The sequence below is a fragment of the Abramis brama genome, assembly GCF_963993115.1.
Source record: "Abramis brama genome assembly, chromosome: 16".
Taxonomy (NCBI): domain Eukaryota; kingdom Metazoa; phylum Chordata; class Actinopteri; order Cypriniformes; family Leuciscidae; genus Abramis; species Abramis brama.
The window spans coordinates 23808461-23822523 of NC_139978.1; the positions used below are offsets into that span (position 1 = coordinate 23808461).

General features: G+C 37.1%; 1 protein-coding gene across 1 annotated transcript; it reads left to right on the forward strand.

Annotated features, from left to right (window-relative positions):
- The first annotated feature begins 6217 nt into the window (after positions 1 to 6217).
- adora1b (adenosine A1 receptor b) lies at positions 6218 to 12610 on the forward strand. Its single transcript, XM_084087504.1, has 2 exons — positions 6218 to 7414; positions 10411 to 12610. Exons 1-2 carry the CDS (start codon positions 7074 to 7076, stop codon positions 11093 to 11095), a joined length of 1026 nt encoding a protein of 341 aa, XP_083943630.1. The 5' UTR covers positions 6218 to 7073; the 3' UTR covers positions 11096 to 12610.
- Positions 12611 to 14063: the final 1453 nt, after the last annotated feature.

Here is a 14063-nt window from a genome sequence, read left to right on the forward strand (position 1 = left end):
GGGGATAGAATATAGTTTGAACAATATAAAAATCATTTTCTGTAAGTCCCCATAAAACATGGAAACCAGTATATGGGTGATTTATTTGTCAACAGAAATCCTCCTCAATATGCTCTCTGTCTCAAAAGAAACAGGTAATCCAACAAATCTCCTTCCTGTAATCTCCCAGACACCTTGTAGCCCTTTAACTTCCATTTTTATCTTCATTTTAAACTAGCTTCCTACTTCTCTGTTACTCTTTCTGCTATCTAACTCCATCATCTCTCTATCTTCTATACTCTCTCTCTCTCTCGCTCTCTTTCTAATAAGAGCCTTCTCCCTGCTTGAATTTCCTGCAGGATCCACTTCTCACAGAAGTGCATTACTACTCATCTGCTTCTTTGGCAACACACAACTCCATTTGAAGCCAGGAACTGAAGCAGAAGGGCAATGTTCTGCACCTGGCATTGTTCAAAATCTCAGCCATTCTTCTTCTGCTAACAAGTTTCTTAAGCAGCCAGGAGACATCTGTTAGGTTGCTCTCATTCTGTTACGTCTGATCAGATTTTATTGCTAATAAAACGAACGGTATGACAGCAAAGAGGAGGCACGCCTTTATGTGTTATGATGACTAATGAATCTCTTTGCGACATGCTGCCTCTCATTCCTCTGAACAAACGGTGCTTCATTTAAAGAGTGTCTGTCTCAGAGAGATTCTAAGTACACCTGATACCAATCACTTCTGCGGAGTGTTCAATCACACACAAAAATGCTGATGATTATTTAAAAAAAAAAAATGTGAGCAAATGCCATTGAAACGAATGGGGATGCTAACTAATAGCTTTTGCCCGATATTATAGACTTTCTTGGATAAAAGTGTATCATGGCAAGTTAAATCTGGATAATGAGTAAAACATATGCAGTAGCACAGTGTTTATATAACCTTATAAAAATCAATGTAAGACTGTGCGTGTAAACACATTCATTCTAAAACATACACCTGCAATTTTTGGTCTGCCGCAGCAGTTTAATACAATATTTGATTTTCATGAATAGACTGAGTGTGCATCTCCATGTGCGTTAGTGAGTGAAAAAGAGAGCAAAACAAGGAGAAAGGAGTATTGTAGATGAGGCAACATTAAAGAAACAGGCCTTAAGGCAATAATCCTGCTTGGTGAATGGTACACGATAACGAAGCTCTGCATGATGACCTACAGCGCCGCTCAGTCTCTTTCCTGCTGTCTCTTTGTGCTTCTGAGAAAAATACGGTCTACTCATAGACCCCCAACCACGAATTCTATGAATCCCAAAGATGAAGTGCAGTAATAGTCTCGAAAAACCATGTCATCCGGCTTCCTGTTATGGACAGAATGAAGTAGAAAATTGGCCATTTAGGACAGAGCCCTGACTGGAATTTCAATTGACTGGGTGAGAAAATTAAATCAAATATAAATTGTAATACACAAAACTATTAAAATAAACTAAATAATAATAATAAAAAAAGATAAAATAAATGGAATGGAATAAATAAATAAATGAAGTTTACACACTAAATCAAGATGTGGTCATCATCTAGTGTGATGAGGCAGAGGTAGAAAATGAGCAATGGTTACCCTTTGAGGCTCTGAAAATGCAATCAAGAAAATGTTCTCTACAAAAGCATGAGCAAATCCTCTTCTTTTCTTTCCCCCACTGTTTTAGCTTAATAAAAATTCAGCTATACCTCGTTTTTTTAACTGCTAGTGGTCTTGCTGAGGGACCATCTGCTGATATTTCTAGCTTTATGTGATGACAAGCTGCTCTCACTCTTCGTAGAGAAAAATCTGGCAGTTCCTCTATCCAGGCCAGTGGAGAGGAGAGCTGGCAGCTCTTCAAGAGGTCACACTCTTCATAGAGGCTTCACTTTAAAAAGTGGAAAGCTGGAATGTTTAATTAAACAATTATTTATAGTCACTGCCATATGTCAAGTCATCACATTCATGGGAAATATCTCATCAATTTAGAATTATTTCCAATGTTAGTTAATGCTTTTAGGCCAGCTTTCAAAGGCATTTTGCCGCTGGTAATCACGACTTATTAACAACTAACAACTCAGTTGAGAGTGTGATATTGCTTTTATACAACCATTTAAAAAACAAGAATTTAATATTGAGCAACTTTCATTTTGGACAAATATTTCGAAAATAAAAGATAATAATAATAATAAAATAAATAAATAAATAGGCTTAGCACATGCAGCTGTTAATGCTCAAGCTCTTTAAAGTCAGATGGATTCTAATTGGCTAGTTACAATGACCATGCCCCCCATACGTAAAAACAAGGTGGATAAACAGTGAAAAGTCACAGTGCCATTAGCTATGTTTCCATCCACCTATTTGTATGTGCATTTTGGGATATTGCATAAAAAAAAGCTGGATGAAAATGGCAAGATTCGCACACATTTCAAAATGCACATAAAAACGTAAAAACGCTCAATGGCGGATACATTTTTTTTTATCCGATAAGAAGACATGCTCATAAAATGCGATGGAGACCTCAACGTGCAACAAAAAAAACTTTGGCTCAGCAGTGGATGTGGTTGGATAACTGGACTAACCAGCAGACCAATTTCATTGCACAGCATCTCAAATGTTGGTTTGATCATTCTGAAATGTCATTTATTTCTAGGGGGAAAAAAGCCACAGTAGCTCCCCGATTGCAGCAACTTCCACTTTTTATTACAGAAATGTTGAACCAATTTCCCAGGAAGTTAAGTTATTTTTTCTCTTGAACACATGGAAACGCTTTTTCATTCACAAATGTTTTATGCAAAATTCCAATTTTGTGCACAAGTTAAATTCACAATTTTGGATGCAAACATAGCTATAGTGTATATCGACAATCTTGGAACGCCGCTCTGCCAATCAGAATCAAGGATCAGAACTATAGAGTAATAGGTATATTCAATAATATTGACTATCCTAACACAGTGTCTGAAAAGGGGCATCATTACCACTACACAGCCATAAAGCAAATTACAATTATAAACAACCAAAACATGCATTTTGTAAAATATAGGTAAGGCTTTTCCTGTCATAATCACACGATTTTAGGGTCTGTGTAAGTAAGTAAATGATCTGATGCTTGGCTGTAAAGTGCAGGTCTCCGTAAGGACTTATACGAGTCAGTCCTTTATGACATGATTCTCTCTTGATAGTTGCTTTTAAAGGCAAATGGTGTTAATAGGTCTTGCAAGGTGTCCTGACTATAAGGAGACTTAAGTAGAACCAGCCGACATGAGTTTAATCATGTCAACTGCAACAGTGCAAATCCCAGATGTTTGCTAAAGAAAACCCAGCAGTGTGGACAATCTGAGTGGGTCATTAAGGTGAATAGACAAATACTGATCTTGATAAAGTGCTGCTCTCAAACTGTGGACATAGCAAATGTCCCTTAGGGAGGGACTGCAAGCAAGAGAAGCACACAAAGATCTGCACGTCTATGTCTGCTTAATTACTACAACTCATCCTCAAAGCATTTTTAGGCATGCGTATATGGATGATATGGAGCTGGACACAAAATGGCTCAGCCATTAAAATCTACACAAATTAGTCTCAGGGGGATGGCCTTGCGGATACAAAAGTGCTTATCACATCACATTTTCAGATGTGTTTCTTTTCAGTGAAATCGCTCAATTCATGCTTTATAGGGTGGAGATTCTTGCAATGCTTGGGATATTCAAGTGGATCAGGGACATAATCGTGCCAAGACTGCAGTCAGGTCGAGTAAAATGTAAAAGAGTTCTGCTTTATTTGAATAAATAAATGTGGTCATTAAAAATCCTGGCCAAATTTTCACCTTGGCCTCTGTCCATTATGGCCTCCTAATCATGCCCATATATTGATTGGCTTCATCACTTTGCCTCCTCTCCACCAATAAGCTGGTGTGTGGTGGGCATTCTGGCACAATATGGCTGCCGTCGCATCATCCAGGAGGATGCTGCACATTGGTGGTGGTTGAGGAGATTCCCCCTTCCATGTAAAGCGCTTTGAGTATACCCAGAAAAGCGCTATATAAATGTAGCGAATTATTATTATTATTATTATTAATTATTAAACAGAAAGGCATGTTAGATACAGATTGTCTAGTCCTCGCTGCAGTGGGATTGTAACGTCTGTCTGGGAGGTGTTTACTGTACCAAGAGGAGCTGGACACCATTTAGGTAAATGTTTAGACAATGTGTTCAGTATTGACAAGCACAACATGGGCAACAGTTTTGGTGTTATTTGTTTAGGCAAATTGTGTTTGTCTCATTGCCTTTGGCAGACCACATTTCAACAATAAATGCAGGAGTTAGGTATTAACAAAGGTTCCTTATCTTTTTCTTTCAGCACTATTTTATGATTGTTTTTTTTTTTATTGCCAAAGTTTTTGCAACTTATAGGTGAATAAAAAGAAAATGCAAAAGACAACCTATACAGAGTAACTGAAAATGATCAAATAGTAATAATATATCTTTACAAAAATAATATTTCTGTATATAAAAATATTAATTGAAATGATATGTGTAATTTTTGCTTAGGAAATAGGTCTATCTCCATATGTAACAATGATTTGGGCTCTTTATTTAACTCTCTGACCTCTAACCCCCTGCATATGATCCTTTGGCCTGCGCTCTATGCCAACAAACAGTTGAACAGCTTTGATAAGAGCCTGGAAGATTTCCCATTGTAATCCAGTATACAAAACAAAAGAAACACCCTTATTATCCTGAGAATCCTACACAGTCTGTTTGTTTGATTGTTTGTTGATTGATAATTTCTTTTGTCATCCCTTGAGTGAGATCCATTTATGTGGTCCTGCTCTGCTGGGGTTAAAGATTCTTAGTGCCAATTATGTAAAAAAAAAAAATGTTTACCATTATCATTAGTATTTTTCCACTCCCAGGGACACTGAACCTGCTCTTATAAGACACAAAAATGACCTCATAACATATTCAGTCATGTTATTAGTTTTATTGGTTGAATAATTAGTTACTGCACATCTGTGTATTGATCTGACTTTTATTATGTCCTAGAGCACACTGGAGAATTGTAGAATCCCACATAGTTCATTTCATGAATCACTGACATTATTGATGTTTTTTATGTGCTTTTTATTTCTTATTTAAACTACTTGATTTCTTTTTTTTAAATGATAAAAAAGAAACGTGTTTTTTCTTAATTTTTGTTTTGTATCTGTATCTGTGTGCATATCAGCTGAAATACTGTTTCAATAATGTGCAAATATTTGTCATGCCAAACTTAACACTGCTATATAAAAGTTCTTCCTGTATAGTCATGGAAGACTCACTTAGAGGAATGTGACGTCCCTTTCCTCAGAATCAACAGGATAAATCCCATGTTGTAATTCTGTGTGAAGTGCATGAATGGATGGATTCACCGCGCCTGATGAATCATCCAGAAACTTCTCTTATGTAAATGAGACTGGCACTGTGGCCAGCTTTCTCATGCTATGAATTTTTCTACTTGCTAAAATCACCTGCATCTATCATGGAGGGGTTCTGGGCGAAAGCTGGAGAAACCAGTCCTGTGTGGGGGGATTTGACCGGGACATGACAGATGGAGGAAGACTTCATTATGATTCACCTCAAAAACAGGAGATTTTTGTCAGCCACAGACAGAGGCTTAGCCTGATCCACAATACCAACAAACATAACATGCTCTAGAATTTGTCATTTTATTTTTTAATAATTATTTTCTAAATATATATTTTTAATTATCATGTCTGTGGATCAAATAAATAAATAGTACATTTGCATTTATATTTGATATTTTTATTTGCTGTGTCTATTTAATGGCATGTTCTAATGTGATAATATATACAAAAATTAACTTACAAAAATGAACCTATACACCGATAAATATTAAATGGGGTAAAAATTTGGACAACTAGCCTTGGTCTTCCCTATTTAAAACTTAAACATCAAAAGGATTTTTCAAAGACATGTCAATAGCTACATCATTTTTGAGTAACCACATTATCGTCACTTGTGAGATAACTGGAGAATCCTGTTTGTTTGTTTTTTTAATTAACTTATGTCTCAGTTGGCACATTAAGCTTATTGTAGATTATTAAACCTATTAGTTTAGTTGAAATGTAAATATATTTCACAATAAATTTTTATTTCTTTGGGGCGTCGTTTGAGCGTAAATTAGTCACTACATGCTTATCAGCCTATGTCACCTCCTACTTCCCTGCACTCTCATGGGTGCATTATCTCATGATAGTGCACACTAATATTACACTATAAACAGAGGCACGGTCAGCCTCACTCTAGTTATCTCGAGTTAAACTCTGAAGACGAAAGAAAGTAGAAAACGCATGTTGGTTGTCCCTCAGATATATGCTCAAGCAGGGAACCAAAGACGGCGCGGTGTTTGGGGTGGGTTTATTTCTCCTGTCAAAGAAAACGGAATGACCTCTGGGTTTGGGATTTTCACAAAAAAAGGAATCCACACGGGTTAGTTGGACTTATTTTGCTCCCAATTGTATTAAATTGCTAAGTTGGCTAGTATGTGTGAGACAAAGAGCTCTACCCATCGACAGCTATTCTGGGGCACCGCATAGCACAGGAGTGTAGGCTAAACGACCCGCGCTCTGGACAATATTGTTTCACATATCCAGGGACAAATATGGTGCGTCTTTTAATTTACTCTCCTAATGTTTGGACATTCAGAGAACTGCCTGACAGTTGTAGGTGACACGGAGAAATGCATTTGTTTGATTGTGGGATGCATAAGTGGCGCGCGCATGTCTCGCACGAGCGCAGGTGGATCCAATGAAGAGGCGTTGTAGTAAACGAGGAGAAAACGCCGAAACTGGTCGATATTTTTAGCATAACATTTTGTAAGTCACTTCTGTGGTTTGTGGGGTTTGTTCTTCTCGCGTTCCATTTTAAAATATAAATAGGCATGTGTGGAATACCGCTACTCTTTTGAGGGACAACGCTTTAATGGGAGGATTTTTCTCTGGACTATTACAGTTAATCAATTTACACATCATTTTCACTAGAAAATCCATTTTCGCGTGGATATTCATCGTCCAGCAGAAGAATGCCCGAGGAGCTTTCCGCGGCCAAAGCCCTCTACATGGGCATGGAGGTGGTGATCGCCGTGTCATCCGTGATAGGAAACGTGATGGTGGTTTGGGCAGTAAAAATTAATAAATCTCTGAGAGATACTACATTTTGCTTCGTCGTTTCTCTGGCGCTCGCGGACATTGCAGTTGGAGCGCTGGTCATCCCACTGGCGATAACTATAAGTATCGGACTCCAGACTCACTTCTACAGCTGTCTGCTGGTGGCGTGCACGGTGCTGGTTCTGACCCAAAGTTCGATCCTCGCCTTGCTCGCTATAGCCATCGACCGATACCTGAGGGTCAAGATTCCAACCAGGTAAAGTTATCCTTCTCTCATGCCCTCTGGAGCAGCTCTGTAGATTTCTTTCTGCTGTAAGAGTGGTTTACGTTATGCATAGCATGCTATACCTTTTACATGTACATATTGCATGTTATACATATAGCATGCAAAATACCATAAAATGGTTTGGGATGTGTGTGTGTGGTCAAATACAATTATGAAAAATAATGACGTAAATGGAAGAAATATTATTTACTATTCTGTCTTACTGAAATGTATAAGCAAATTTGTGACATGATTTCAACACTTTCCTGGAACACTCTCATACAAAATGCAAATTATGAAAAGGATTACATTTACAGGATGACAATAATAATTGTCATCATATTAGCCCCACTGTCTGGCCAGGCTGTTTTCAAACAACATGCAGTTTATGTTGCTTGAAGGCTAAAGGAAGAAACCTCATGCACCTGACCTAATGACATATGACTCATGCCTTTCCGGCCAATGTGCACTATTTGCAGAGCTTTTCACACATGATATAGACCTATTCATAGTAAGCACTATGTCAACGGATCTGAACAGGATTTCATTTTCGTTTTTTAGAACAGGTATTATATCCGATGGTAAATGTGCCATGTTATAAATTTTGATCCTTTTTTTGTATTGTTCCTTATTTTTGTATTGTTCCTTGAACTTTCTATACTTACTGCTTATCACTTAATGTCAAGTGTCAGAGACATCATGGACAAAATTCGAGAAACATGCCACATTTCAACTCATCACAAAAGTTTAAAAGCTGCACCTGACTCAGTATGCGCAGGTGCATTATTTCTTTAGGGCACAAAATACATACACTATCTGCTTTTAAGTTCTAGCAACATCCTATTTATGCCTGGATTCCCCCTAGAGGAGCTAAATGCAACATACTCAGCTAAAAGCCATTCCATTTTTAAAGAGGCTTTTTGTGTGGAGAATATAGTTCTGTGCTCTTTTCTCACTGTAATGCATCAAACATGAGTCCTGTGTTCAAATCCCAGATGAGTTTAATCTATAACTTTGCTTTTAATTTTGTGATTTTGCCATCTTGACCATCATGACCTGTACTATATGCCAAAATTAACATGAAATCCACCCCTTCAACACTTTTGTGAGGTGACTTGTTAGGGCAGACAGTAGAAAAGTGTGAGGGAAATATAGCACATGGCTATAGAAAAAGTTACCTCCTACAAAAAATGTATTTTGAGAGGTGCAAGTGGAGAGCAAAAACAATCCCATGAAAATGTCGTGAAAGAGTTATAGAGAAGTGAAGTGTGTCTGAGAAGTGTATAGAGTTGCTGCCCTGAGCGACTGCCTGTCAGCTCTGCCAGGATCATTCATTGTGCACAATAGATGAGAATGTAAACTTGCACTCGTTCGGCCCAAAGCCGGCATCTGACCAGGGCGGAAGGTCTTTACGTGTTACTGTCTTTTTCTCGAGTATTTCTCGAGTAAGTATTTTTTGATTACATTTTAATATGTATTCTCTCGTTATGTCATCTGACTCCATAAATGAAAAGGTTTTAATTATATCTGTGCATCATTAAATGGGAGCGAATGTTTGACTATTCTTTTTAACTCTTTGATGTAAATAATGTCAAAGTCAGTTAGAATAATCTGAATTTCATGTGATCTCAGCTTGAGAGACGGGGAGTGGGGGAAGAGGGGAAGAAATGTAGATTAGGATGACTCGGAGGTGAGACTTTCGTCTCGATAGTGCAGAAGGGGGAGTTCAAATGTTAATTTCCAGCAATGTCCTTTGTCTTATCGAGGAGTGGTCATTCCTAAACCAGTTCCTCCAGTTTTTCCAGTCTTACAAGAACAAGTTATCAAGAAGTCCTCTAGACTTACAATGGGGTCCAAAAATATAAGACCACTAGAGAAAATAATGCTTTTTTCTCATTTAATGAATCATTTTCCTTTACATATTATCTTATCAGCATAACAATTTGAGTAGAAAGTTGAATATAATGTATCATCTTATCTAATATGTCTCACTGATATCAGCATTCGATCTGTATGAATTCCACAAGTTCCATCCATGTTATCCCAGCATGATCCCAGAATAATGGCAGGATAAGCTTAAGTACAGAATACTAAAGTTCTGTGGTCTACTGTGCTGATGCAGAATGTTACATGTGCATTTCAACCTACTTGCAGAAGACGGGTACAAATGATTTGACAAATTTGTTCCACTCTTCAATAATGCATATGGCTCTTATTCTGTATAAAGTCATGCATCACAACATTCCAAACACAACCATCTATTTTTGTACAATCAGAAACCTGATCCTTTAATCACAGCAACAGTGCTTCTCTTGGGCCTACAGTATGCAGGAGTGAAAACAGAGTTAAAGACTGTGGCTCTGGCCAACAGAAATCATGCAAAAGAGTATGATTATTTAGATGAAACAAACAATCCATCATTTAACATTTCTGTGTTTACTTAATGTGATTAATAAAAGCACATTCCAACAATGATTCAAACAAAAACCATCTACTGAATCTTAACAAACAGGGAGTATTTACTCAAAGCGCCTTTGTGTAGAATTCAGTCAGACAGCTGCAGAGACTTGAAAGTCTGCCATTAAATCATTCAGACAAAAGACAAGGAGACTGGAGAGAGACCTAGAATCTCAGATGAAAGATGTACCTTTATTGAAGGACGAGAGGGAGTGGGTTGGACTGAAACAAGCTTTCTGGTGGTGGTACTTTGTCACAATTTGGCTCTTAATTTAAAGTTACACGTCAGGTCAAAGAAGCTGCCCTTGGTCATTCAAAGACTATACTCCTGATTTCAAGAAGTGATTTGCAAAGTAATCATAATTCTGTACTAATTATACAAAATTTAGCCTTTGATTGTCTTGTAATGGAGATTGTGAATATGTTTGTGTTTTCTTAACTGCACATTTTGAAGTATATATACTACTGCATATCATGAGAAATGGATTCAAATTAAAAACTTGTTTAACTCTTGTGTTCTTGTTTTATAGTTATAAGCGAGTGGTCACTCCCAAACGAGCTAGAATTGCAGTATTCATGTGTTGGATGGTGGCCTTCATAATTGGCTTGACTCCCATGCTGGGCTGGAACAATCTGCACAGCCTGCAACGTAACAACGGCTCACTCGGCCCTGACCTCATCATCACCTGCCAGTTTGAGAACGTCATCAGCATGGACTACATGGTCTACTTCAACTTCTTTGGTTGGGTGCTTCCCCCTCTTCTTTTCATGCTCATCATTTACTCTGAAATCTTCTACATGATCCACAAGCAGCTGAATAAGAAGGTGTCCAACCACTCTGAACCGAACAAGTATTACGACAAAGAACTGAAGCTGGCGAAGTCTCTGGCACTAGTCCTTTTCCTGTTCGCCGTTAGCTGGCTCCCTCTCCACATCATGAACTGCATCACGCTCTTCTGTCCGAAGTATGAGCAGCCCATGTTCCTCATTTATATAGCCATTCTGCTCTCGCATGGCAACTCTGCAGTCAACCCCATCGTTTACGCATTCCGCATCAAGAAATTTCGTACTGCATTCCAGAGGATCTGGAAACAGTACCTCTGCTGCAAGGAGGCTCCTCCCCCTGATAGCCACCCAAGCGAGAGACTGGATAACAATCACTGTATCGCCGCTGCCACTGCACGTCTAGACCCCGCTTTGGAACATAACGTCTGAATGACTTCCCAGCATCCTCTGGGGAGCTCGAATGCCTTCTGCTGGCTGCTGGCTGGACAGCCAAAGCTGTCAAGTCTCGGTTTGTCTCTTTTGAATGTAAATCAGAGCTCACCACAGACTGTTCTGGCTGAAAAGTCCATTTATTGGAATGAGACCGCATCGCTCTTAAGAGAAGAGAAAGCTCATACGAGGGAATCAGAGGAAATCTTGCTTTATGGAGAAAATGAGTTTGACAGTACACATCATACAATTAAATTATAAAAATATAGAAATATTTGCTCAAATAATGCACACAATTGTATATCGTGCAGTTCTGGAAACCCATTCACCAGTAAACTGGTTCAATCTGAATGTATGCAGAACAGATATCAGAGCACCGTACACACTCAAGGTTCTTGGATATACTTGTATTCTGAACCTTTGTGCACAATGACAGAAAGAGGATGTCAGAAACAGTGTCAAGGAGGTGGACACAGGTTTTTCTTGTCCTATTATAGAGTGTCTGGGCACTGGTCTGTTATTGTGAAGGACAAAAGTATGTACTGCAGGCAGCTGACATTGCATTTCACTCACAGTTGAGTGGCTCACATATTGAGGTTCTCTTGCCTTTTTGCAAATTTGTGTGCGTGTGTATTGTGTGCATGTTATTACAAAAACTAGAATCATTAGAGGAAATGAAGATGCACTGAAGTCCTATTTATTCTTTTTTCTTGTGACCGGAAAACAAAAGTGGAACTGTCTGTACCAAAGACTAAATCTCCACTATTTGAATATTAAGGGTTAATAAAACATCAAATCCAATAGTGTATTTCCTTTCAGTTTTACAGAAGTATTTAGCTATACTTTTTCAACAAAACAAACAAACTGACTCATTGGAAGGATTGGAATGAGAATATTACACTACTGGGTAAACCTACTGAACTTAATTTTTATTTGTCTTAAAGCGATAGACCTCCTAAAACAAAAATTCTGTCATCGTTTAAACATTCATCCCAACCCATATGACTTTTTTTCTCCTGTATAACACACTTCTATAAAAACAGATACAATAATAAACTAGTTTGACTAATTATAAAATCACAGCTAGAAAAAAAAGATGTTATATTTTACATATGAAATCATTTTCCAAAATTAGTTTTCTATACATTTGACCTTTGACCTTTTTTTTAGGGTGCTGTAATTTTTAACTGACTTTGTCCTATTTGGGTAAATTATTTTTGGCAAATTGTCTGAAACCTCACACACATTTAAATGAATTTTCACAATCTGAAAAGTACTGAAAGGTCTTAGTGTTTCAAAAAAACATTAAAAAGCTTTCTTAACTTTCCATTTCATTTTGTGCTACTATATTTCATTAGGAACTAACGTGAAAGTCAAAAAAATTGACAAAAATTCAGATGCAATTTCACTTCCTATAAACTAGTGAAACCATGTCTTAATGTTTCAAAAATAATTAAAAAATCTTTAACATTGTTTCTTTCTTGGAATTCCAAATAAACTATTGTAGCACAAGTGAAAATCAACAAGACTCTTCTTTTTCATTGTAGCCCACACTTTCCACACGTAACTCGATTTTGACCTGTTTAGTCATCATTTTTGGAGCATCCCTGCTTGTCAGTGTATTGACACCAATAGGCAGTGGCATCTGACCTTTGGTTGTAGTATGGATCACATCTTCCAAACTGGCATTGGATAATACCCAAATGCCTGACTTCCACAACATTCTATGACATATACTGTATTCTTCATCTCTGCCAGCACCCTCACTGCTTCTATCCTCCTTGATCTTCAACTTCTTCCTTTCTTACTACAACCTTATTTTCTGCCATCACTGTCATCAATACTTTTTTCCCTGCCTTCTATAAAACTTAACATCAAAAAAGACTATTATACTGCGTGCCAGTACTGAAAAATAGTGCAGCTACACAGAAAATATATATTTTCTAGTCTAAAATGAACTCACTTTGGAGCCTTGGCAGCATGTGACCTAACGTATTAATGTCTCCACTTCCTTGTTGACAATAATGTCAAGCCCTTTGCAAATAGATTTTAATTTTATTGGCTGAATGGGAGGTCATATGATATTACTAACATTTTTTTTGTTTGTTTTGTTGAACATTATTATTGTATTAGTGTCATTTAAACATAAATGGCGATGTCCCTTAGAGGGTTAAGGATGAAGTGTATGGCAAGCCGTTTTAACATTTAATCCTTAAAACCTACTAGTATCTATTTTCATGCTATAGTACTTATTTTTTAGATACTAGTATCTATTCCATTAACTACTAGTACTTATTCATTAGCTACTAGTGCTTATTTTTTAGGTACTAGTGCCTATTCGTTAGATACTAGTGCTTATTCTTTAGGTACTAGTACCTTTTAAAAGATACTAGTATTCATTAGATCGCCTACTAGTTCTTATTTATTAGATACTAGTACTTATTCCAATAGTGTCTAGTATTTAATTATACCTAACTTGTTAAGAAAAAATAGAACTAGTGCTTATTTTTTAGTTACTAGTAACATTTTAGATCAAAGATATCCTTACCTTAATAGATACTAGTACTATTTAAATAGTCAGTATGCAAATAATATGTTGAATATTAATGAACAAACCAACAACATATCAAAGAGAGATGACACAGGAAACGGACTGAATTGCAGAAGGCCGTTTTTAATAATAACAATATAGCCTACCTTTTTAATGGTATTAGAGTAAAAAAATATAATGAATAAAGGCATATGTAATATAGTGCATATATACTCTTATTTTGACATGACTCTCATTCTCAGACGCAGATTAATATTCAGAATTTCTGATTGTAAGGAATTATGAATGCTCTCCAAAAATCCCAATCTCTGGGTATTGTGGTTGTTTGGCTGGTGGGTATGAACCGGTTTTTGGATCTACTTAACTGTTGTTTGAATTTTATTATTGGCAGTTAAGTCTTTATTATAGCCTACTGTA